The sequence below is a fragment of the Myiozetetes cayanensis genome, unplaced genomic scaffold, assembly GCF_022539395.1.
Source record: "Myiozetetes cayanensis isolate MyiCay16 unplaced genomic scaffold, myiCay2020 scf1, whole genome shotgun sequence".
Taxonomy (NCBI): domain Eukaryota; kingdom Metazoa; phylum Chordata; class Aves; order Passeriformes; family Tyrannidae; genus Myiozetetes; species Myiozetetes cayanensis.
In genome coordinates, this window is record NW_026086604.1 from 36,639,029 (window position 1) to 36,663,779 (window position 24,751).

At 42.8% G+C, this 24,751-nt stretch overlaps 1 protein-coding gene across 1 annotated transcript; it reads right to left on the reverse strand.

The window, feature by feature from the left end:
- Window positions 1-36: 36 nt before the first annotated feature.
- SDCBP (syndecan binding protein) lies at window positions 37-16,018 on the reverse strand. The gene is made up of 9 exons (XM_050329076.1): window positions 15,888-16,018; window positions 11,467-11,548; window positions 8,265-8,343; window positions 5,686-5,795; window positions 5,211-5,369; window positions 3,684-3,859; window positions 2,302-2,473; window positions 1,647-1,738; window positions 37-758 (listed from the first exon to the last, which is right to left on the reverse strand). Exons 2-9 carry the CDS (start codon window positions 11,515-11,517, stop codon window positions 704-706), a joined length of 894 nt encoding a protein of 297 aa, XP_050185033.1. The 5' UTR covers window positions 11,518-11,548; window positions 15,888-16,018; the 3' UTR covers window positions 37-703.
- Window positions 16,019-24,751: the final 8,733 nt, after the last annotated feature.

Sequence of the window (24,751 nt, forward strand, 5' to 3'; positions counted from 1 at the left end):
TCCTAGCTCATCTTAGGTATGCACACACACGGGATCTAAAGTTTCAGTCATTTATTTGGTTATGTCTGAATCCTTAAAAGAACATGGTTAAGGCGAGAGATAAGCATATTAGTTACAATTTGTATAACAAGTGATAAAAAGATTTGAGTATCTGTACACTACTTTAATTATGTTTACTTACTGACTGATGCCTTGAGCTATATTCAGCTTAGCTGGCATTCTTGTGTAAACAGTATTTACTAGAACAAAAAATTAACTAGTACTAGCCCTACTTCTAATACTCTATTTCAAATCTACTCTTGCAAACGAAAAGCAGTAAAAATACTCATTTGTCTTCGACATACAAAGCGCAGCATTGTCCTGGGTAACAACACGCAACTTTGCAAGTGATACCTGGTTCCTTTAGTTGCAATGGCTTATAGAAGTAGTAAGCTAAATAAGAGACCTATGAAAAGAAGTCATAACACCATTGGAATTTCACATTTGTAAAGCATGTAAGGCTACGAGTTTTACAGTGTGTGAATAAACGAGATATGTTGAACGGTAACATTCCCAGCCATTATAGATGCAAATGCTTGATGCAGCATATCTTCTCTCAGCCCCCAGAAAGGCTCATGTGCAGAAGAAAGATCACTGAGTATAACAGCCCAAGTTTAGTGGAATCATCATTATATATATGTACACACACATCCATGGTGCAAGTTTAGACTTCAGGAACAGAGTGATCCATCAGGCTTTTCATGATGCTAGTTGCCATCCTAAAAAAAAAGGAAAAGTCATTCAGTTTTGTCAGACAACTGCAGAAGACCACTAAAGCTTCTGCTCACTGTATCTTTTACCATTGCTAGCCCTTTAATCCAAATTAAAAGCTGGACTTTTACTCCACTGTTTTTGAGAACAAATATGTTGCTACGGAAAGCTGCACCAAACTGCACACACAGAAGAAAGAGAAGCCCACAATACTCAAGATTTCTGTTAGTACCTGACCTATACTGTCAATATCTTTTGAGATATGGGCATGTGTGCAGAGTACTATCCCACGCCCAAGGGAAGGAGGGCAGGGGGAAAGGAGGCTGTTAGACTGAAACTGCCTTGTAGAAAGAGCATACCAAGCCAAGGGGGTTCAAAAAACAAACAAAGAAACAGGAAAAAAGACTCAATTATACCTGAAGCATTATTAATTTCAAGCAACTTCAAAAACATATTTTTGCAGGACAGATTTAGCTGTAGAAAGCCACTGTTGCCAAAGGATTAGAAAAAGCCCAACTATATCCTGCCAAGAATCGTGTTTACGTCACAGGAATTATTTGCACTAGAAACAACATTTTAGTTACAAGGTAACAAATACTTGTGGTATCCACATAACTTGAAAGTTCTCAGAAATGCAGGCTTAGTCAAAATATGTTTAGAAAAGGGTTTTTCCAGACAGGAAAAAGCAAAGGATCATTACTAACATGTGAATAGGTTAAAAACAGAAACAACACACACAGTTTGAGCAAAACATCAGATGAAATAAATTTTCTGACTCCTCACTACCCCCTCCTCCAGTCTTCATGTAAAGTTTGTAATTAGATGTTAGTGAGTGCATTTTATAGTCACTGTCAACTTGATTATAATTAACACCACGGTTGCTTTTTATTACCTACCTCTTTATTATATACTCATAAATACTGGAAGGCATGACAGTAATGGTCACTACGTTTCCAGCTGTTGCCAAGATGTCTGCAACCTGGGGGTCCTGTTATTAAACAAAAAGTTATATGAGCGACACAACTGGGGCTGACCGATAAAGCTTCAAAAGTTCAAAAGCTTCTTCTAGACATTTCATATGACTTAAGGGACCCACAACTACTTGCTTGGAATATTTAACCTTCAGGACAAATCACTGAACCTGCAACGCCACTTCATAGATATCTGATGATGAGTATCTCACCTGAACTGACTAGAGAAGGGACACAGACATCCTACACAGAATTCCTGTTAAAACTTGAGGCAGGCTGGCAGGAGGAAGCTTGTTCTTTGTTTTGGCAGCAAAGTTAGACTACAGATAAAAACTGAAGGTGAGCCTCACCAGGTAGAGGCAGAGAGAAATTATGATTTGCACTCCCTACCAATACAAAACTGCAAAGAAGCCTCAAAACGTGTGTCTCTCCAATCAAATTACCTCCTGCGACTGACTTTCTTGCTTTTTATGAACATTAAATAATATATTACAAACTTTTTTCCTCTCCAAAACACAAACACTTTATGCACATGAAAAGCTCCCAGTTCTCCACACGCACTACATACTACTTATTTTACCTTCAGTCCAATTACATTCTGGCCATTAATTTCACAGATGTTGTGCTCTGTAAGAAGTCCATTTCTCGCAGCAGAACTGTCTTTCACTATTGAGGTTATTTTTCCATTCTTGAATATGAAGCCAATATGCCCTGTGCTGTCCTTATGCATAGTAATAATGCGTTCAAAAGGTCTAAAGAGACATTTAAAATACAAAAAAATGCTTTCAGAAGTCTACCAAACCACAAAAGGAACCACATGCTATTTTAGCATCTTTGGCTTACAAAAAGTAATTGTACTCTGACTCATACATCAACTATAATGAAAAGTAGTTGGGTTTAACTTCAGTTTGTTAATATTGTTATATCAATATATACTTGCTTATAAACCTTACATGTTTTCCCTGTTCTACAGACATTCTGCACCATCTGGATTAATAATACAAAGATCCCATACAACGTCCACCCACCCACCACCACAAACAAGCACACACAAATGTCCATTAAAAATTAAATTTTCTCTACAAATGTTACAAGATAGATAAAATAACACAGGCAGTTTTAGCAACGGTAGGTGGACCACAGGATTCTGGAGTATAAGGCTTCCCCAACAACATTTCTACTGCTTTATAAACAATAAACCTTTAAACTGTGTCTTAAAAAAGCAGTAGATATAGGAAGGCGGTGGGGAGTTGGGCACAGAAGTGGTAGGCACAGCAGGGAATCTACCACCAGAGTATTTTGATTCAATACATGGTAGAAGTAGCTGCCCTCCACTGGGTCCACTTTGGTTCTTAAGCAAGAATAAACCTGGAAAAGGCTTTGAGACATATACCTCATATCAAGTATCATCTGTCTTCCTGCAGCCTACAGACCTTAAATTGAATCTGACCTGTTGTTGCTACATACAACTACCTACAAGCCCATCATTTAATACAATTGAAAATCTGTACTGGTTCATCAAGCATACTGTTGGTAAAACTGGCATTAATTCATACGCAAGCAGAGTTCACAAGAAAACTACCATGCTAAATAAAATGCAAATTGGTCCATTAATACAGCAAGTATTTTGGTACTATTGTTGTTTCATTTAGTACAAGCGGAAGTCATGTTGTTAAACTCTGAATTGAAGAGTTTTGTGCTATTCTGAGGTTAACCTGTGCTATCACTCACTAGTTTATCTTGGAAAAACATTATGCCTCATCGTGCCCAGGAAGTTTACAAGTTAAGAACCATTTTGATTATTCCCCACAAAAGGGAACATTTCTGAAGATCTTTACTGCCAAGTACATGGACAAACAGATTCTGTTACGCCTGCAGTCCTGGTAAAGCAAGGGGAGACCCAAGCCCCACAGAATTACTCCAAGATGGATAATGACAATCCGTATCTGCAGTTGGCTTTACCTGTCCCGAATGATCATTGAAATCCTTTCTGCAGAAGCCTGTTTCAGAACCTTATGAGCTTTATCAGAACTCCATCCTGCACAGTTTTCACCATTGATCTGCAGAACTTGGTCCCCAAACCGCAGCCCAGCAAGGGATGCTGGAGAGTTTGCCTGAACTAACTGGACAAATATACCCTGCAAAAGAGAAGAAAAAGATAAGATGAGATGAAGTTCTTCCTTAAAGAAGAGGACCAGTTATAGAACACACAGCCCTTTAAAGTTTCCCATTCTCTATGCAATACCAGCCAAACAGGCAGAAGGACTTGCCAATTATTATTATTAAGGGGCATTTTTGAAGTATCAGTCTGTTCAGAGATGCGTTTAAAAGTCTGACAGATAATTTATGCTAGAATAAAGTTTGAAAATGAGCAAATCTGTTCTGTCTAGATCTCTAAACAAAAAACCAACCAAACAAAACCCACCAAAAAACCCCATGAGTTTAACACTGAAGTCTTACACAAAGGGGTAAATACTTTCCCGTTTTAACAGGAAATCTGAACAATTAGACCACCACAAACTAGTGGTAAATTTGCATATCTGCACTGAATTAAACTAATATCTCCTTTGCCAGACATCACAGTCTATAGACAGCTGGAGAAACAGATCAGCACTGTTAGAAACAACATGGTAGACTTCTCCTTCTTTTACAATCCTGTTAGCTTTCAACTTTTTAATCAACTATGATGTGCTAACACCTCAGCTAGAAAACCAAGACGTTACAAAACTATTTCTAGTCAAAGTACCTAAAAATCAAGTAAAGCATATCAAAACAAACTATAAATAATAGCTTTGGGGAGAAGTGGTGTTAAAGAAAACCTCAACACCACCCCATGCTACTCTGAGAAAACCCATTTGCTGTGTTAGGAGGACCACAAGAAGCATTTCAACCCTATCTATATGCTACAGTCAATTTAATTTTTTAAAACATTCAGATTAAATGGCCTTGCCACACAAAAAGAACCAAAACAAACCAAACAAATGAAAACACACCTAAGAAAACACAAACGAAACAAACAGAGTAGCATTTTCCATGTTGAGAATCAGAAGATCCTGAAACAGAAGCTTCAGATCATGTTTAAGGACCTTCTATAGAAGAGGAAAATACTTCTAAGCTGTGGGCAGTTCTCTGCATGCTGCTGAACATTGAGTACTGCCCAGTATTTCCACAAAGATAGAGTCAAGAAGTCCTGAACTTCTAAAAAGTATCACAGCAGCTATGCAAGGGCAAGTTCATGTTCTAAAGCAGAAAAAAAATCTTTTACAAGTATTTTTCAGATGTTATAAAACACATGGCACTAAATTGCCACAGTAAATTCAGATCTGAGTCCAGACAGCTGGAAATCTAGTTATGGATCTCATGAAGGACTAAAATTCTGCTCATGGAAAGCACTATACAGAAGACAATTTTGTGACTATACACCAACTTCACTACTAATTTAGCCCAGCACTAAGATCTCTAGAGGCAAAAGCAAGCTTCTACACTTACATTGTCAACTGACTTTAGGCGAAGTCCAATTTTGCCATCTTGATCTTTACACAGAATTGCTTCACGGATGCCTTGCTTAATTTCTGCTCTGCGAATTCCAATATCATTTCCAGTCACTGGAGCTACCATGTAATTAGTAGAAGGTCGTGTTACCAGTTGCTGATTAAAACAAAACAGCCAGACAACTTAGTTTCAACTTTTAAAAATAGATATATGTCAGTTTATATGCAGTAATATTCACAAAACACAGCACACACATAAAGTCACAACACCAGCTCTCCCCCCACCCCCTCCCAACACTGGAAACATAAAGCTCAGTTTAAGACCAGATTAAAATAGGCACTGTTACTTACAACAATTCACCACTCAGTCAAGTATGGTACTTAAGACAAATAACAGTCTGCTCTCTAAAATGCTAGATGCACATTTACTCATTATACTTTTGTTTTCTAAAACATGCTTGATTGGTACCTACACCCTGTGGCTGAGCAGCTGCTGCCACTGGGAAGTTTCTCTGCACCTCTTCCTCACTGAGGCTCAGGCCCATATACTGAGAGAGTTCTGGATACAATCTGGGGTATAAGCCTATATGAAAAAACAAAACCAATAATAAATCAATACATGTTGGTTTAACAGAAGGAGCAGTTACTGCTTTTATGTGCACAATTACTTCAACAAATCCTGCGCTATTGTAATTATTTAACTGGAAAATTATGACAGAAAACCCAACTGAATCAGGACTGGTTTAGAAGAGCAACCAAAAGAAGTAGCATTTCTGAGATAAAGAGTTTACAGAGAACTTTCAGTTTCAGTTACTCCATTCATCCTTTACAGCACAAACAACGTAAGACATGAGGTGGCAGGTTCCAAAACCAACACTGTGCTCAGTCCATGACAACATGCCCGCCCTTCAGAGCTCTTGGGCAATTACCAGGAAACTCCCTCCTACCGCCAAATCAGGTGTGCTGAAGAGCACACACACAGACCTTCCACCAAGTTCAAAACAGCACCTGAAAGAGTCATCCATGCCAAGGATATCCCAGACCCCAGGCTTGGGAGGGTTTCTACAGAAGTCTCCTGGCTGTAAAGTCAACTCTACAGGCTGCTTTGAGTCTTCATAAGAAAGCAGCTATCATTTTCTCACAGCTTCAAAATGAAGGGGCTTTAGACATGCCTCTCAACAAATCACATATAGCCCTTAAAATATCCACCCATACCCAAGAGGAGTGAGGTGCAGGGAGAGGAAGGAACAGACTTGTCAGACCTTGAGTTGAACAACTCTGGAAATAAGGCTGATGTTGCTCCTGACATTCCACAGATCATTAACTGGTGCCATTTAACAAGTGGCAGTTATGAGAACACTTGAGTGCACACAACATTCTCACTGAATCAGTGGGGACAGAAAAGGCTGCCTGGACACAGAGGTGGTGCAAAGGACGACTTCAGAAGCAAACAGCCTCCCCAGAACACAAAGCTTAGGTTCCTAGGGTTCATTTACAGGTACATGTATAAAAACAGCTATTATAAGCTGTTGAAGCAGCAATGGTCAAATTTTCTGGGAAGGAACAAGGGTTATTGCAAGATGAATGCCAGTACAAACAACAAACTTCTTTTCCCTTTAATACACTGCTTCATATGAGAGCTCTCTGACCATATCTCTGGACTTATCTATTAGGCTGTAGTTTCAGCAATATTGATTAATAAACTTTTCATTTGAATGAACTTTTTCTACTTTTGCTTGCTTTTTCAAGCCCATAGGATTATACGCAACACTGCACAAGATTTCTGCAGCTACACAATTTTTCTGTTTTGTTCTCCATTAAAGACCACAACATATGATGCATCTTTACTGGCTGTATTATGTTCTCACTTAAAATAGAGAGAGCTCCAAACAGCAGAACATATACTAAAACTCTTGGATGTTGTACAGTCTCCCATCTCTGCCAGGACAGAGGAATTTCCAGGGGATTTGGCACATCCTACAGATGATGTAGGCCTCCCTTCATTTGGGATATATCGAATGATTAATCACTCTACAGCCACACATAGCTCCTGAGCAATTCACACACAAGCTGATGTCAAAATTATGTCTTTGCATCTGATGGTCAAATAACTACATGAGAATTCAAACTCTGGACAGCAGAAAGGACGCTGCCAAGAAGAGACTGCTGAAGGAAAATCAAATCTGGTCTGGTGAGGTTAGGCCAGAATCTATTCCAGAAAGGACTTACCAGAGGCAACTATCTGGTGAGCTATCCAAAATCCTGCCCTAAAGTCACCTTAGACACACAAGCACCTAGAAAACTGCAGACAAAGTTAATGTCTGGTCCACTAGCATTCTTGACAGCCTGCTGTCTTAACCAGCACTGCTGCTGGTCAGAGCCTTTAGGCCTTTCAGATCAAGCGTAATTTACTAATCCAGAGTTCTGACCTCAACTATACCTTCATGGATGTACATGTGCATGGGAGAAAAGAAGAAATGTGTACACGTCATTCAGCTTTAGATCAGATGGACTTCCCATCAGACAGTTGATGGGAGCTTTATACTGACTGGAAGTCCAAAGCTGGAAGCTTTATACTGACTGCAGGACAAGATTAAGGGCCACCTTCCTGGGCACTCCTCTGTTGACAGAGATTTGTGTTTGTCTGTCCCTAAGCAAGCTCATCGGGAGAAGAATGACACTCAGACACATGCTGACCTCGAAAGCTTACAAACACATAGGTTGATAAATAAGGACAAATAAGTGTCTGAGGCAAGAGTTAAAAAGAGCTCAGTGGTACCAACAACCAAGCTTATTATGTTAGGCTCACTTGGAAAAGGTTTCAGAAATAGACAGGTGAGTGCTTGCCACAACTTCCTTTAATAAGCAAACACTGGTTTTTGACTCCTATAGCACCTTAACAAGGTGGGTGTTGGCATTTCCAAAAAGGCATGGTCTTGCCCTTTGTAAACAGGGTTACATACTTAACAGGTATTTTTGACTATACTGTTAACTTCAGTACTTCGTAACCGCTTTCCACAACATTAGGACACTATACAGTACATGAGCTTACCTCCATCATGAGGAATTGGAGCAGAAGCTTCAGACAAGATTGCTGGATTAGCTGGATTTGAAGAAAAGGCAGTCTGAGCCTAAAAGCAAAGAAACTCACATATGTTATCTTGTACAAGAAAAACAAGGTAGAAGACTCAAAATTCTCTTTTCTCTTGTACATGCCAGTTACTATTCATCCTGAAGTGCTGAAGTCAATGTTTTTATTTGAAATAAATAGCTTCAATACAACATGCTATAGTAGTATCACAATTTCTTCAGTAGATCAACTCATATCTTCCTCAGACACAAAGCTACAGTAAAAACATAGAGAGGTTTTACCATCAACTTGTTCTGGTTTTGCCATCAAGCAAGTTAAAGAGCCTTAAAGGACTCATTAAACTTGGCTGACAAAGCTTTATAACTTTAAGTTTTAGGGTATGACCTTTGGCAGAGTATTTTGCAATTTCTTTTTCAGCTGGATAGCAGCAGTTTTACCTCTTCATCATTTACAGATGTTATTAGCAAGACCTACTAAAGTCCCTTTCAGGTGTCAAGTTCCACACAGTCCAATGCTACTGGTTTATTATCTTCTGAAAGAAGTAGACCTTCTAAGATGATTTTTTTACAGCACTTGCCCCTACATTGAACACATAAAGCTTAATTTCTGCATTGCTGACTGACTCACAAATACAAGAGGCCTTATTTAAGTAAGCCAGTTTCCTTCCTTCTCAGTACCTCAGCTACTATTTTTTGGCCTTGTGTAATCGTGGCCAGTGAAAAACATTGCCTTACAGAGGCCTGGTAAGCGTGATGGAAATAGCTATCCCAATAACTTTCCTGAGGTTGAACGTCAAAGGTGGGGGAGAAATTACAAAATGCACAGTGAAACATCATGCTGAACGGGACACGTAAATCATCTAACACAACGTGACAGCCAAATTACTTCATGATGTTAAGGAAATGCATAAAAATAGAAGATTTCTTAGTCCTGTACACTCCAGGAAGTTGTCTTCAGAAAAAGGACTCACAGTAAGAATGACTCATTATTTAGTAATATCACATGTACTTAAAGAACAGGTTCCAACTCAAATGAGGGACAAAAAGAACAGGTTAGAAAAATATTTAATGTAACAAGTCTGTTTGTTTTAACCAGCAGTCATTTTAATCTCACTTTTGCTTGTTGTGGATACAGACATTATCTTTCTGTACTCTGCCCCCTATTCTTCTAAGAATGCCCTGAGATGTTTTTTAAGAGATAGCATTTTTGTAATGCACTTGTTGGGAGAGGCAAATAATTTAGCCTTTGATGCCAGCAGGTCAAGGGAGGTGATTCTTCCCCTCTACTCTGTGCTTGTGGGACCCCACTTGGAATGCTGCATCCAGGTCTGGGGTCCCCAGCACAGGAAAGACACGTATGTGTCGGAGAGGTCCAGACGAAATGATCACTGACATGATGAGAGGGATGGAACACCTCTCCTGTGAGAACAGGTTGAGAGAGTTGGGGCGGTTCAGCATGGAGAAAAGAAGGCTCTGGGGAGACCTTATAGCAGAGTTTCAATATTTAAAGGGGGCTTTTAAGAAAGATGGGGACAGACATTTTACCAGGGCCTGTTGTGATAGGACAAATTCTAAACTAAAAGAGGGTTGATTCAGACGAGATTAAAAAAAAGAATTTTTTTTAAATTAGGGTGGTGAAGCACTGGAACAGACTGCCTAGAAAGGTTGCAGATGCCCCATCCCTGGAGACATTCAAGGTCAGATTGGACTGGGCTCTGAACAAACTGATCAAGTTGAAAATGTTTCTGCTCATTGCAGAGGGGATGGATCAGGTGACTTTTAAAGATCTCCTACAACCCAAACTATTCAATGATCTGTGAAAAGTATCAGTGAAAACGGAATGACTTACTGATTACATTTATTACAATTTTAAATTGTAATACATAAACCCTGGCAGCTGGTCGATAAAAGGACAAAGAAGCACATTCTTGGCTCCAGGCTACTCATTTTTCAGTTCAGCATTACCTAACTGTAGGTAAAGGACTTTGGTAAGATATGGAGAATGGAGTGGGTGGACACAACAAAGAGAAATCCCAACACAGCACCCACAACTTCAAAAGCCCCACCCCACACATACAAACACAGGTAAGACAAGGCACTGCACTTTGGGACAGCACAGCAGAGTTAACAAGCTGTTCTGTGTAGTTTGCTTGACTGCTTCCCAGTGAGAACAGCAAGGACAGAAATTAAAAAAAACGGCCAGTCTTCGCGAGCGAAGATCCGGGGAAGGTCTTTACACCTTCCAGCCTGCGCATTGGATTTTTTAGGTGAGACACAGTGTGCGCGGAACTGAGCCCACCCTTTAATCCTAAGGTTCATCTGCCGGGGCCAAGCGAGCTTGGACGGTGGCAGCGAGGTCCTTAGGACGTAGGTGGGTTGCTTTAAGGGCTAACGAGCTCCACCTGCCCGGGAGTGGCCCTGACCGGGAATCGAACCCGGGCCTCGGCAGTGACAGCGCTGCGCCCTTACCACTAGACCACCAGGGGCTCCAGGACAGAAATAATAGTCACCTTAAAACACAGAACAACTCCTCGCCTTTGCTTAAGCTGGGAGGGAATGCAAGTTAAGTTCAGGAAAAGGTAAAACGCTGAAGAAAGCAAGGAAACCCTTTGTGAAATATATTCATGTCAAATTTCTCATGGAGTTTTTAATTCATTAAAATGTTTTTCATCATTTTCTTTCACAAGTATTTTTTTAGTCCTCATCGTTGCCTAATAATAAAATTACCAATATTCTTACACATAAAGGGTTTTACACAAATGTGATAACCTTGCATGTACTGAGAGACCTGGTCACTACATGAAATAGCCAGACATGAAGTATTTGAACAGACTGACTCTGTTTGCTTAAGACCAAGTATCTATGCTTCAAAAAACCCAAACATGCCAACATACTGAAGGTCATCCACACCATTTATGTGTGTTCAGCAGAGTGCCCAACATGAATATAAACGAATACATAAAAATTTAAAAATATATATCCAGTCAGTAAATTAAGCATTAATGATATTATATCAAGCTACAAAATAAACAGCTTGTCTTTCCCCTTTAAGAGTACAACGGTAAAACAAGTTCCCAACTACAATACATCTCCCCTTACCTAAATTAAATATTACCAGATATATTACTATCATCAGAACTCATCTGTTTCAAAGTCCACCATACCTGAATAACTTTGTCCACCTTCAGATCTTCTAGGGAAGGATAGAGAGACATTTTGATGAAGTCCCACTAGGCAAAGGGAAGACTGAAAAAAAAAACAAGTGGGAAAGCAAACAAACAACATGGTTAGTTGTCAGATATTTACTGAGTTTACAACTTAAAAAAAAAGAAAAAAAGAAAAATAAACCAGACAAAGTGCTAACTAAGTGATCTGTGACTTGCAAAACAGCACTAAAGATACATGACACTACAGATAAATTCCATTAAGACTGCCCATTTAATCTGTTATTAATAGCAGCCTTTGGGTAATAGGTTTTATTTAATGTACTTAGGACTGTCAAAGTTAAGTCTCAACAATGAGAAAGCCTATACAGAGAAAACCATTTCACAGGAAGCATTGCAAAGACAGACTTCAGGAGGCCAGGATGCAATAATAATGAGGGTTAAGAGGAAAAATCTAGTCACACTCCTCCCAGCTGGAACAGTATTTTATATAAAACTGCAGAAGCTTTCCTCTGTTATCCAAAATATCCAAACACTTTCATCAGTTCTGATATTCCAGTGATCTGGTTTAGGCTGGAATAGAGATAATGTTCTTTCCAGTAGCTGGTACAGTACTGTGTTTTGGATTTAGGATGAGAACACACTGATTGTTTTAGCCACAACTAAGTCCAGGACTTTTCAGTTTCTCACGCCCTGCAAGTGAGAAAGCTGGAGGGGCACAGAGTTGGGAGGGGACAGAGCCAGGATAGCTGGCCCAAACTGGTCACATACCATGTGGCATCATGCTCATATATAAACTGAGGAAGTAACAGGGCCAAGGGCCACTGCTTTTGAACTGGCTGGGCACTGGTCAGCAAGTGGTGAACAGGGGCAATGTGCATCCCCCATTTTATATATTCCAACTCTGTTATTATTTTTTTCCTTCCTTTTCTGTCCCATTAAACTATCTTTACATCAACCCACGGGTTCTCTCTTTTACCCTTCTGATTCTCTCCCCCCATCCTGCTGGGGCAGGGGGATCCAGCAAGCAGCTGTGTGGCCCTTAGTTGCTGGCCAGGGTTACACCATGAGATCCAGGAAAAAGCCACTACGGGGAACTAACTGGCTTCTTAAGTCCATTTGCAACACAGTAATTACAGCAAGACCATAAACCAGGAAAATTCAGTCCGTGGTGAGTTTCAAAACACAGAGACTCCAGGCTGGCTCTCATGTGATGTTGGGAGAGTCCTTTGACAACTTATCAGGAATTACTACAACAAAACCAAGGGGAAGAGAAACCCAAGCAAAACAAAAAAATAATAAACCACTTCACATGATTTTTAAGGCACCACACTGACATCCAGCTCTGTTAGAGCTAGTCACCTGAGGCTTCAGGAAATCCCATTTTTCCAGAGTTCTTTCACTCACACTCTCTCTGAGACCAGCTGAACTTCTGAAAACCATAATAAAACATTCCACAACAATATATGGGAACATTTTAATAAGGGGAGTAGAGAGGATAGAAACAGAAAACAACAAAATGTGATACAGTTTTGCAAGTTACAGAAGGCACTGAGAACACAGTTAACGAGGCAGCTTTATTAAAAGCTTTCAGTTTGGGGATTCATTTTCTCATCCAAAGAACAGAGGTCCTTATTCATGCAGTAATTTAGCAAAAATTCCAGACTAAAAGTGACCACTGCATAAATCCTTGAGCTACTGCTTCACTAAGTGCAGATATTACGTTGATTTCTAAATGAATACCACACACACAGATGCCTAATGTGATACTGCAGTAACACAATGGACATCTCTTCATATTACACTAAGCTCATCAACAGCTTTTATGCATGTTCAGCAGAGTGTCCAACAGCTCCAGTATCATCTCAAACTACAATTAAAACTTATAAAAAGCATGCCCTAAATGTGACAAATCTAAACTGTAAACACGTGGACCGTTATGTTGTAATAATTAATTGCCACTGACATTTTTGACTAACTGGTGCAACTAAACCAAACACAGTTAAAGCCTGAAAGCTTTATAAATTAAACATACACATTTAAAACTCATTTAAAAAGTTCTGTTTTAATCCAGCATTGACCTCAAACAACCAAGTGCTTCTGCTCATCCCAAGCGGGTAACAGCGAACGTAAGCCTTCAAGCCCAGCAAACCCTGTGGTCAGGTAAGCTGTGCCTGGATGCAAACACCACTCACACTCGACATCTTCTGTGCTACAGCTGCCCTCATAGATTCAGGTGCTGGCCCAAGCACTGGCACACGTTCAAAGTCAGCACAGCCCCGGCAGCAGGTAGGAAAAGAGGGCAGGCCAAGGACGGTGTGTTCCCAAAGGAGACAGCCCACGGCAAGGCATTAAGGGACAGCAGCACTTTGCAGGGGGTGATCTCCAGCATCCGCACAGCAGCAGAGAACAGCACAAGGACCGCTGGGTCCCCTGTCCCAGTGACCAACTTCCATGGTACACCCTGGCCAGCTTTAGTTCTCCTCCACAGACCAGTCTCGCTCTGCACGCAACTACTGGTTACATTTGTCACAGACAGGCAACCTCAACCTTCCTCTAGTTTATAAGGAGGAGCAAGGTTCTTTCTGTAGAAAAGCATTAGCAAAGCTAAACATATATTAATTCTCAGATCACAAAGGATGACACTCAAGCGGCTCATCCCGTCACTTGACAATCCCCTCCCCAGTCAAGGGCTCACACCCCAAGTGTTTGTCACCACGGATCTGCTGGGCTGGTTCCTTCATCATAATCTCACCAGTTCCTCATTTTGGTTTTCCAATTAAGTAGACAAAAGAACGGCCACCACTGTAACCATATTCAGTGAGCTCATAACTTTGCGTATGGTATTTCCAATTTCTGCAGCAACAATTGTAACACAAATACCTCTCATCAGGTAATGCAAGAGCCAAAATAAATAATGCACTTGGTTTCAAATAGGATTTTCAAATAACAACTGCCAGTGGCAGGGACCACCAGTAACTGCAGGAAGAACTTGCCCATGGCTTCTGTGAAGTTATTCACAGTTATAAACACGAGTTTCAGCAGGCGCTGTAACAGCTTTAGGCACTGACCACAAAAGGTGAGTCAGTACAACCTCCTTTCCGTTCAAAAATCTACAACATCAGAACCTTCTTCCTCAATTATTTCCATACTTCCATGTACTGAGGAGCGCAAGTGTTTAGGAAAGCAAAAGTGAAAGCCAAAGGAAGAGTGTGGGGGCAAGAGGGGCTGCCATAACCCAGCTAGTGACCCGCAAAACCTGGAATTAAAAGACCTCTCCCCACTTCTCAGTACCCTCAGCTGGAAAGATTGACTGCCAGTGCCAGCCCCTCCCACTAAGCAGATCCTGTTTGCCAAAGGGAAGTACGGGGCCACTGGTCGGAGACCTGTGAACGGCATCACTCGTGACACCCTGAGCCTGCCAGCAGGAAGTCCTGAGGGTGGGAGTGATCCCGAACTGCTCTCTGTGGCGTGGCTGGGAGAAGACGGGCTCCCCGACACATCCTCCACGCCAGAAATCACGGAGCTGAACACAACACAGGATCCTGCTGAACTCCAACCTGGCCAGCCTGTAGTGACCGCTGTCTCTGAAAGCACTCCCAGCCAATACCGGGGGAGGGGAAAGATCAAACCAAAACAAAAAACGCTACCGTGAGTCCTTTCCGCCTGTGGCCCATGGAAAAATTACAGCAGACCACAATGTCGGCACCTATACTGAACACTGGTTCCCCTTTCCAGAAGTCAGAAGCCTACTAGCCCCAAAATTCGTCTTTAAAGCAGATGCAGGACAATAGGCTGAGATATCAGGAACCAAGGAACTGTTTTGTAAGACACGTTCTCCACTAATAACTCGGCATTTCCCTCTTGATACATATCTAATTAGCCTCGAAGCAGTGCCCTCATTAGACACGCACCTCCGAAACCTGCTGCCTCCATTTCAGACCTGAAGCGGGCCCGCCTGCCCGAGAAGGCATAACCACCCCACCCCACCCCTGCAGCACCATCCAGCCCGGCTGGAGAGAAGTTGCTACAATGCCCGAGCCTCCTCGGAGCCTCCTCCGTGCAACGACCCCGGAGCCCGAACGGGAGGTCAGAAGACGCCCCCCGACCGCGGAGGGACGCGGGGGCTCCTTCCCTCGCCGTGTTCCCTGCCCGCGGCCGGAGGAGCCCCTCGGGCCGGCAGGAAGCCTCTCCCCCCGCCCCCGGCCGGCTGCGGGGAGCGGCGGCCCCGCATAAGCACTACGCGGCCCCGCGGGGCCCAACACGGCCCTCGCCGACGGAGCCGCCCCGGCACCGGCCGCCCCCGCCCCGCTCCGCTGGACCCGACCGCAGCCCCCCGCCCGCCCCACAAAGGGCCGCGGGGACGGGACACCACCACCCCACCCCTTTCCTTCCCTTCGCCGGTCCCGGCCCTCCTTTACCTGCGGCCCGGGGGGTCGGTGGCTGCCGCTGGTCGGGGCCCTGAGCGCGGAGAGGGGCGACGGCGGCGGTGCCTCCGAGAGTGCCGGCAGCGCGGCGGGGAGCGGGGCGGGCGGGGGCGGTGGTGGCGCTGGCCCGGCCCCGCGCATGCTCCGCGCCCGCCGCAGGCTCTGCCCGCCGCGCTGAGGGGCGCGGCGGGGGAGGATGGTGGCAGCCCAGCTCCGCTCTGGCCGCTTGTTTCATTGAGAATCACAGAATCATCAGGGTTGGAAGAGACCTTTAAGATCATCAAGTCCAGCCGTCCACCCAGCGCTGCCACTGTAACCCCTAAACCACATCACCCAGTGCCAGATCCGGACACCTCTTGAATACCTCCGGGGGTGGTGATTCCACTGCCTCCCTGGGCAACCTATTCCAATGCCTGAACACCGTAACACTTAAAAAAAAAAATTCTAATACTTAATCTGAATCTCCCCTGTCTCAGGCCATCTCCCCTAGTCCTCTCACTGCAGGCACGGCAGAAGAGACCGGCCCCAACCTCACTACACCCTCCTTTCAGGTACTTGTAGAAAGCGATGAGGTACCCCCTGAGCCTCTTTTTCTGAGACTTACCACTGGCTTGCTTTCGTTTTGTGCTGCTGTTGCCCGCATTCATTTGCTGTTACTGGTTGACAGCTGTTGTCTTCATGGAGGAAAACGTATATGCTGCTCATTTTCCAACTTTTTTGATTTGTTTTGGGATTTTGGTTGTTTTTTTGGGGGGGATGTTTCTCCTTTAATAAAGCATGCTCCACTAACCACCTCCTGTCAGCTTTGTTTTGTTTGTCTGTTGTCCAGGCATGGCTGGGCGAGCTGTGACACGCTGGAGCTGGGGGGCAGTGTCCTGTGGACCAGCATCTGTCTGGGCCTTCTCCCATGAATATCCATCAGAAGCTGTGCTGTCCTCTGGAAAGGCCCCCCTGGAGGAACCATGATGCAAAGCGTACCAGCAACAGGGAAATCCCAAAACAAGCTTGGAAAGAAGCTTTCCTAAGTCAATTACCATAACTCTTTCCCATTTGCCTTATTTACAGCATGAACTTCTCTAGCATTAATTTTCAGTCTTTAAAATCCTTCTTCATTACTGTTCTTTACCTGTTGTTAAATCTTGTTTATCATATAGATAATTAAATGTGCTGAGTGCCCTAGAGCTTCTCTTCACCTAAGAAATCAGAGTGTTTAGTAGAGGAGTTTCGCAGTCCTCCAGCACCTAGAAAGGAGGTCCAGTCTCTTTCTCCTGTCCTCAGCCAGTTCCAGCAGCTGTTGAGCTCTTCTGAGGGAGTACATAACTAATTGTCCCAGCAGAAATGAAATCCGCCAATAAACATTAATGTTTTTCTGCTAATTAGTGAGCCAAACTAGCAACAAAAGGATCTCTCAAGCACCAGCACGAGCCAGCTCAAGAGACTGTGTAGCTGGAAACAGGAGGAGGGAGGAGAGATGGGAATGAGAGGAAATGTTGATTCCATTCATTCTAGCACTAACAGGCTGTTTCATCATTAGAACTGCCTGCACAATCATAACTTTAGTTAAGCTAAACAGAGATTTTGTTGCAATGTCTATTTTCCAGGTTTTGGACCTCTCCAGTCACCAGCATCTTTGGTGAGCACCACATGAGTGCATAGGATTGGTGTAGCAGCCACAGCAGTGCTGAATACAGAGGATCAGCAACTCTCTGGCTGCTAAGAAGGCTCCTGTTTGATATCCAACGATCAGCCACCAGTGCCTGAACCCACAGCTACTGAGTCATACAACTACAGATCATTAAATATATATGAAGTGAAATTTTGGGCTTAGGGTATAAGTTCACAAAAATCCTGTCATTACGTGTCTTCTGGACCGGGAGGGAGGGAGGGAATCTGGCTCGCTCTGGTTTAATAATGACAGATGATTACTGCTTTTGAAGTGCTAAATTTTCTACATAGCCAAAAGACTTTTTAACATAAGTGCAGTGAGAGGTTTAAAACTGTACACTCATACCAAGTGTCTAACCCTTGGTCCTGCAATGAGCTCAGTGTGGTGAAGCCCTGTACCCAACCTGGAGAATCGAGAGTACCGTAGGGTCCATGTGGCATGGAAGTTGCAGATGTGTGATTGACAGTTTTCCAGGTAGTGCAATTCTGCTGGGTGGCAGCGCTGATAACTGAAGGGCAGTGTTTTGATTTGATGTTGCGTGCTCCTCTCATTGCAAAGACCTTTCTTCTCTCAAGAAAACTAGGTCATTATTTGCTGGTTTCTGCATTACTGTATTTCTTGTCTTGGTCTTTCAAGACAACTTACTATTATCCAGGTAGCAGCCTTTGTCAGTGGATGTCAGACCTGCACTGTCAAGGTACCCTCCCTGATTTCATCCATGAGACTATAATGGATGAAAAAAGTTCATTTTCTTTATGATGATGTCCTAGCCCAAACACTTGGTTCCATATAGGCTACTACTTTTTGGGCATACTGTGTGGGCACTATTATAGATATGTAACCTAAGAACAAGCAAAGTCCAGGTTAAGGGCATCTATTTGAAACAAGTGGAACAAATGGCCAAGTTATCAGATTTTGCTTGTTGAAATTAGAATATCCATGGGCAATAGTATGATAATATTCCATTGTCAGTGTACTGTTTGTGGTTTTTTACTGGTCTAGTGCCAACTTTCAAAGAATAGAAACCACCTACTGATCAGTATCAGTCTCAGCTGTTGCAAAATTCTTAATAAAATAATACATGGTTGTTACCCAAAAATTCACATTTCTCCTTTGAAGCTGGAAACAGGTTGTGCTTTTATTTATTAGGAAGCTCTCCACCCATTCAACAATGAGACATTATCGGTGGTCACTCAAAACATGTACAAATTGTGCAAGATAGCACCCTGTCAGCAATGGAAACAGAATAATTTTAATTAAGTGGTTCCATACCTGGGGTAGTTATGAGGGAGTTAATGGCTCCTGCCCTAAGCCAGGTGCAAGGAGCGTCCTGACGTGTTGTTTGTATTTCTAGAATAAACCCGCCCTAAACCAGCTTAAGTAACCGTGGTGCTGCATTGCACTGAGCTGTGCTGATATGCCTCCAGACTTTGTGAACAAGAATTTTTGGAGTTTACACATAGAAACAAGAGTTTCAGCATAAAACCCTGTTATGCAGAAGAAATTAAATTCCAGAAGCTTTGCCCCAGTAAAGTACTCAATATTAGAAACTGCTGGGTCACTTTGGTTCTGTTTGTTTCCCTGTTCATATTTTTTTGATCTTGCCTTTTAAGGGCATTATAACATACTACTTTTGCTGCACCCTCCTCTCAGCCCACAGGGTGAATGGTGCTTAGTGAGTGTATGATTTTCCAGTGTTCAGTTGGCAGTTTCATGCCTGATTTCCTGTCTGCTATTCAAACTCCACTCTAAAGATGGAAATACTAATGTTTTTGCCATCTTTTCTGAGTAACACCCTAACATCTGAGTACTGTGCAAACCATTGTTCATTTATTTTCTATCATAATTCCTGGGATACAGACAGGGAATTCAGGCACTTAAGTTGAATATGCACATAATGCATTATTCTGAGCTCTCAGTTCTACAGAATTTTATCTCATGTTTGTGAGAATACAGGAGATATTTTGTTAAATCACCACCTTCCTGACTTCACCCACAGTTGTGTGCACCCAGCATTTCTGCAGATTAGACCTAGAGCCTCTGTGAGGCAAATGGAAAATAAGCAAAACACAGGAACCACTTGTGGAGAGCCTGGCAAGAGGACTTATTTGTCACTTCAGGAGAGCTCTGCGTCAGAGGTGAGAACAGCACCCAACTTCATAGCCTGACAGTCCAGGCTGTGAGTAGTAATATGTTCCTCTCTCCCCTTCAGTCATTAGACACCTTCCAACCTTTACAACAGATGAAACAGAGGCCCTGCAGAAAACACACTCCTTCATGCAAGGCCCTGAGTCACTCCTAGGAGAGAGGAGACAGAAAATAGAGCCAAGGAAGGGGTGGATATGAGCTCTACACAGGCGAGGGGGAGGGAGTGACTGTGCTGTTCCTGTGCCTGATCCACAAGAGATATTTTGCTGGGAAGGACTTAAATAACCCGAACAGCTCTTTCCAATCTCTGACGTACTTGTTTCAGTGTTTAAGAATCTATATTCTTTGCCTTCATATTATAAAAACTAGGTAGGCATAGCAGAAATAAGGTGTGTATTTCACTGTAGCTGTATTTTTTTCTGTTCATTTGTTTCTGCAAGGATTCAATGTTTTTTTCCTTTCTCCAATATCTCTAAATCAACATTTGATCCATTTCATGTTGGATACAGTCTAGTTCAGGTTGTGGTCATTCTGTGGTCTAGATGAATCATGAAGAACTACAGACAGATCCGTCTTCCCTCAAAGTCAGAATCACAGAATGGTTTGTGTAGGAAGAGACCTTAAAGATCGTATCATTCCAAACCCCTGCAATGGACAGGGACACTTTCCATTAGACCAGGCTTCTCAAAGTCCCAACCTGGCCTTGAATGTTTCCAGTTATGGGGTATCCGTAGCTTCTCTGATTAATCTATTCTACTGCCTCACTACCTTCACAGTAAAGAATTTCTTCCTCATATCTAATCAAAATTTCTCCTCTGTTTTGTTTTACAGCCATTGCCTCTTGTCCTGTCACTACATGTCCTTGTAAAAAGTCCCTCTCTTGTTCTCTTTTAGGCCCCCTTTAGGTACTGGAAGGCTGCTCTAAGGTATTCCTGAAACCTTCTCTTCTCCATGCTGAGCAACCCCAGCTCTCAACCTGTTTTCATAGGAGAGGTGCTCCAGTCCTCTGATCATTTTTGTGGCTCTCCTCTGGACTTGCTCCAGTGGGTCCACATCCTTCTTATGCTGGGGGCCCAGGTCTGGTTGCAGTACTCCAGGTGGGGGGTCTTGTAAGAGCTGAGTAGAGGGAGAGAATCACCTCCCTCACCCTGCTGACCACGCTTCTTTTGATGCAGCCCAGGACACAGGTGGCTTTCTGAGCTGCAAGCGCACATTGCTGGGTTATACTGAGCTTCATGTTGTGACCAACACGCCCAAGTCCTTCTCCTCAGGGCTCTTCTCAGTCCATTCTCTACCCAGCCTATATTTGTGCTTGGGATTGCCCCGGCCCAGGTGCAGGACCTTATATATATGTTAACAAAATAAACCAGCGGAGTATACCTCTGTGTTCTGCCTTTACTGGATTACAGTAATACACAGGAGTCATCTGAATGTGAAAATGAAGAAGGAATTAAAAGAGACTGGAGAGCCACTGCCAAAGAATCTCCACTGGGATTGTCCAGCCAACGTCACGGTGGCTGCCGGTCAGTTGGTACAGATGGGGCAGACACACTTGGTGACCTCCCCTTGCACTTTGCAAACACAGGGCACAAATGTTTGTGGCCAGCACAGCATGGGGAATCATGAGCTCTGATGTCTCAATGGGAGCCTGACTCTTTGTCTTAAAATGCCACCAAGGATACATTTGAGCAGACATCAGCCTCTGGGATGGGGTGGTGTGACAGAGATGGGCACTTCTCTTGCTCTGGCTACTGGGGCTGTAACCTCTGGCAGAAGAGGAGAAGGAGAGCTAAGGCCAACAGCAACGTCTACTGCTTCAGCAAGGCTCACTAGTGGCACCTGTTGGAGAATTTTATTGGTACCCTAGAGGTGAATGAAACACACCTTTGTAATTAAATATAAAAAACAAGTTAATGAATTTAAAGCATTGGGCAGAGTGCTACCACAATATGCAGTTCTACATGGAATCTTCAAAGATGTATCACAAGCAGATTCCTTATATACTTGCACCAGCACCAATTCCAAGAGTATTTGCATGGGGCACCTCAGTGTGGCTGTGGGTCCACCTCTCAACTAGCTCTGCTGCCCAGAGTTAGTTCCTGAGCTTGGGTCCCCCAGGATGGCTGCAAGACAAAGCTGAGACTATTTTTTACCTCATCACCAAGGGAAACTTCACTCCCTTGGAAGGAGTCTGTTCTGTCTCTGGCATTCCTGATTCCAGCCAGTTTAACCCCTCCTTGCCCTCCATGCCAGATGATTCCTCAGTCATGGATTACCACTGCTGAACAGTTATAATTAGAATTTCCCTTTTATGTCTGTGACCACTGGAAGTCTTTAGATCACGCCAAAAATTTTGGGGGAGACCATCATGGGAACTTGAATTGCTATGAGTGATCAGAAGGCAACTCATCCAAAGGCATGTGTTGGTGTTGGCACAGTGCTCTTACTTTTCTGGGGAGCTGTCTCCACACTGACTCAGCAAGTCAAATGCTTTCCGTAGATCAGGAGTGGTTTTTGGAAGTCTGCCACTGCATTTCTGACCACACTAAACCTGTTTCACTTATGAGATCAGTCTTGAGCCATATGGCTACTGGAGCACCAATGTTTAAATGTGTGTTAAGAAAAGCAATAATTTGTCCCCATTTGTAAACATTCCAGGTCTCTAAATGCTTCTGTATTTTACCTTGTGTTTTGTCTTGATCTTTCTCACCTCCTGTACTCTGCAACATCTATTTGTCATCCCTCATCTATCAGTTTTTATTTCCTAGGTTAGCATGGTTTTTTTGTACATTTCTGGTTTTATTTTTGTCTTTCTACTTGTAGTTTCTCTTTTCAACTGCAAAGCAAAGCTATAAGAGGTAGATCTCTGATCGTTGCCTGTTTAGGTTGAAAAATAATATAAAAACATATAAAAGGAAATGGGTAAAATCCAATATTACAGCAATTCTGGTAATGGAGAATCAATATTACTTGTTAAACATCTGCACAGAGAGATATTGTTTCAAATTAGCCATCTGCATTGAGTGGCAATTCAATTTTCTCAGGCCAGAAGTCTGATTCACATTTAAAGCCAGTAGGCTGTGCTTTGGACAGCTTGTTTATGTAGTCCCATATTCAAAAGGAGAAAAAAAAAAAAAGAGAAAAATGCTTTGGCTGCATAGAAATGTGATCGTGAAGAGGAATGTATCACAGAGAAGAATTGAAGCAATGACTGGAAGACTTCTGCTGCAATATAGAGAGGGACTCACTCTTCAGTTCTTCACTTCTATCATCAAATAAATATTGTATTATAAAAAGTAGAAAAAAGTAGGAAAAAATAATATTTTGTTAAGTCTAGGAGTAGAAGAATGTGTGCTTTCCCTTGGAAAAGTAAAATGTGCCTCAGTCACACAGCTGTGTGCCCCACACTTCATCTAATTCTTTGCATTTTGCACAGTCCAGTGAACCTGAGATCTACAGTAAAATACATATTTATGTATAGATGCTCCTGGCAAAATTTCCCATACCTAGGCAACAGGCTAGCAGCAATCCACCAGGGATGCTCTTGGAGAAGGATCCCTGTGTTCACGTATAGATCCAAGAGAAAAGTGAAAGGATTCTGAAACCAGAGAAAAACTGTATGAAGAAAGCGGTAGTGATGACCACCAGTATTTATTTTCAGGCTCCAGATCCTTTCCAACTAGCTACATTGTTAATCCAACTTCTCCACTTCCTCTAAGCATCTGGAGACTTCTCCAGTCCCCAGGTGGCCACAAGAGACACTGAAATCACCACCAAGGGCAAGTCACTGGTGGTTTCCAACAACTGGTTACCTGTTGGCCTCTGCCTCCCCCTAGATCTGCAGTGGCCATAGCTGGAAGAAAGAGTCCCCACGGTGACTACAGGTGCCAAGCTGGCTCACAGCCAGAATGGCACCCTGCCAGTAAGGTGATGGACCTTTCATACTGGAGTGATGGAGGGTGCCACTGCACAGGGTGATCACTTCAGGAGCAAAAGGAACACATAGCCAACCTCCCAGCAACCTCATGTCAGGTTTGCCGAAGCCGCACTGGCTGCAGGACTAGAGGGATACCAGCACTTGCACAGAGAAGATGGAAATAGCTGTAAACAACAGAGTGGCTCTGAAAATGCCATCCTTTTCACAGAATAGGTACTGGTGTCACTGGCTATTTTTAATATTTTTTAACTTGACTGCCCAGTCCTTTACAAACTGACCATCCAAGTCTGTTCATTTTCCTATTACATTGCCAAAGCCTTGCAGCTATCTTCCTGTCTGTTAAAGCTAAAACCAGATTTATTTCATCTAGATAACTGCCTTGGATGGAAGAACAGCAAAACAACCTTTCTTTCATACTGTCCTTTGGTCTCCACTTAAGATGCCTGCTAAACCAACAGCCGAGGTATCTGTGAAAGCATTTGGCACTTTCTTGTTGGTGATTGAGCCTCTGCTATTTGGAGCCTTTGTTTTGACTTGCTTGGCCAGCATTGTATTTTTTCTGTGACAGTCATGAAATTTAGATGTCCAGAAAAACACATGCAATAGTATCTTACTTGGATGTATATGTAGACAGAGGGAAGGTCTTCTTAAAGATCATCTAGTTCCATCCCCCTGCCATGGGCACGGACACTTTCCACTACGTTACTCAAAGCTCCATCCAGCCTGGTCTCGAACACCTCCAGGGATGAGGAGTCCACAACCTCTCTGGGCAACCTGTTCCAGTGTCTCATCACGCTCACAGTAAAGAATTTTTTCCTCGTATCTAATCCAAACCTATCCTCCAGCATAAGGCCATTCCCCTTTGTCCCTCTCTAGTGTTCTTGTAAGCCCCATTTATGTATTGGAAGGCCAATAGCAATTTTTTTTTTTTTTTTTTTTTGGTAACAAAAGTAACCAAAAAAAAAAAGGAAGAAAAAGCATCAGCAGAAGAAAAGCAAAGACAAGAAAAGCGAGGCAGAAGGTGCTGTTACGTTCCCTGCTCCATCTGCTGGAGCAGCCAAGAACTGCTTATTGTGTTTGCCCAGACAATTATACTGCATTAATCTT

Bases quoted from the DNA above. Each gene is read 5' to 3' on its own strand.
- SDCBP (XM_050329076.1), bottom strand. From the start codon at position 11,517: ATGTCTCTCTATCCTTCCCTAGAAGATCTGAAGGTGGACAAAGTTATT. The intron at 1,739-2,301 runs GTAAAATAAGTA...GTTTAATAACAG, and splicing joins AGAATGTAATTGGACTGAAG to GACCCCCAGGTTGCAGACAT. The intron at 759-1,646 runs GTAGGTAATAAA...CTTTTTTTTTAG, and splicing joins TATGAGTATATAATAAAGAG to GATGGCAACTAGCATCATGA.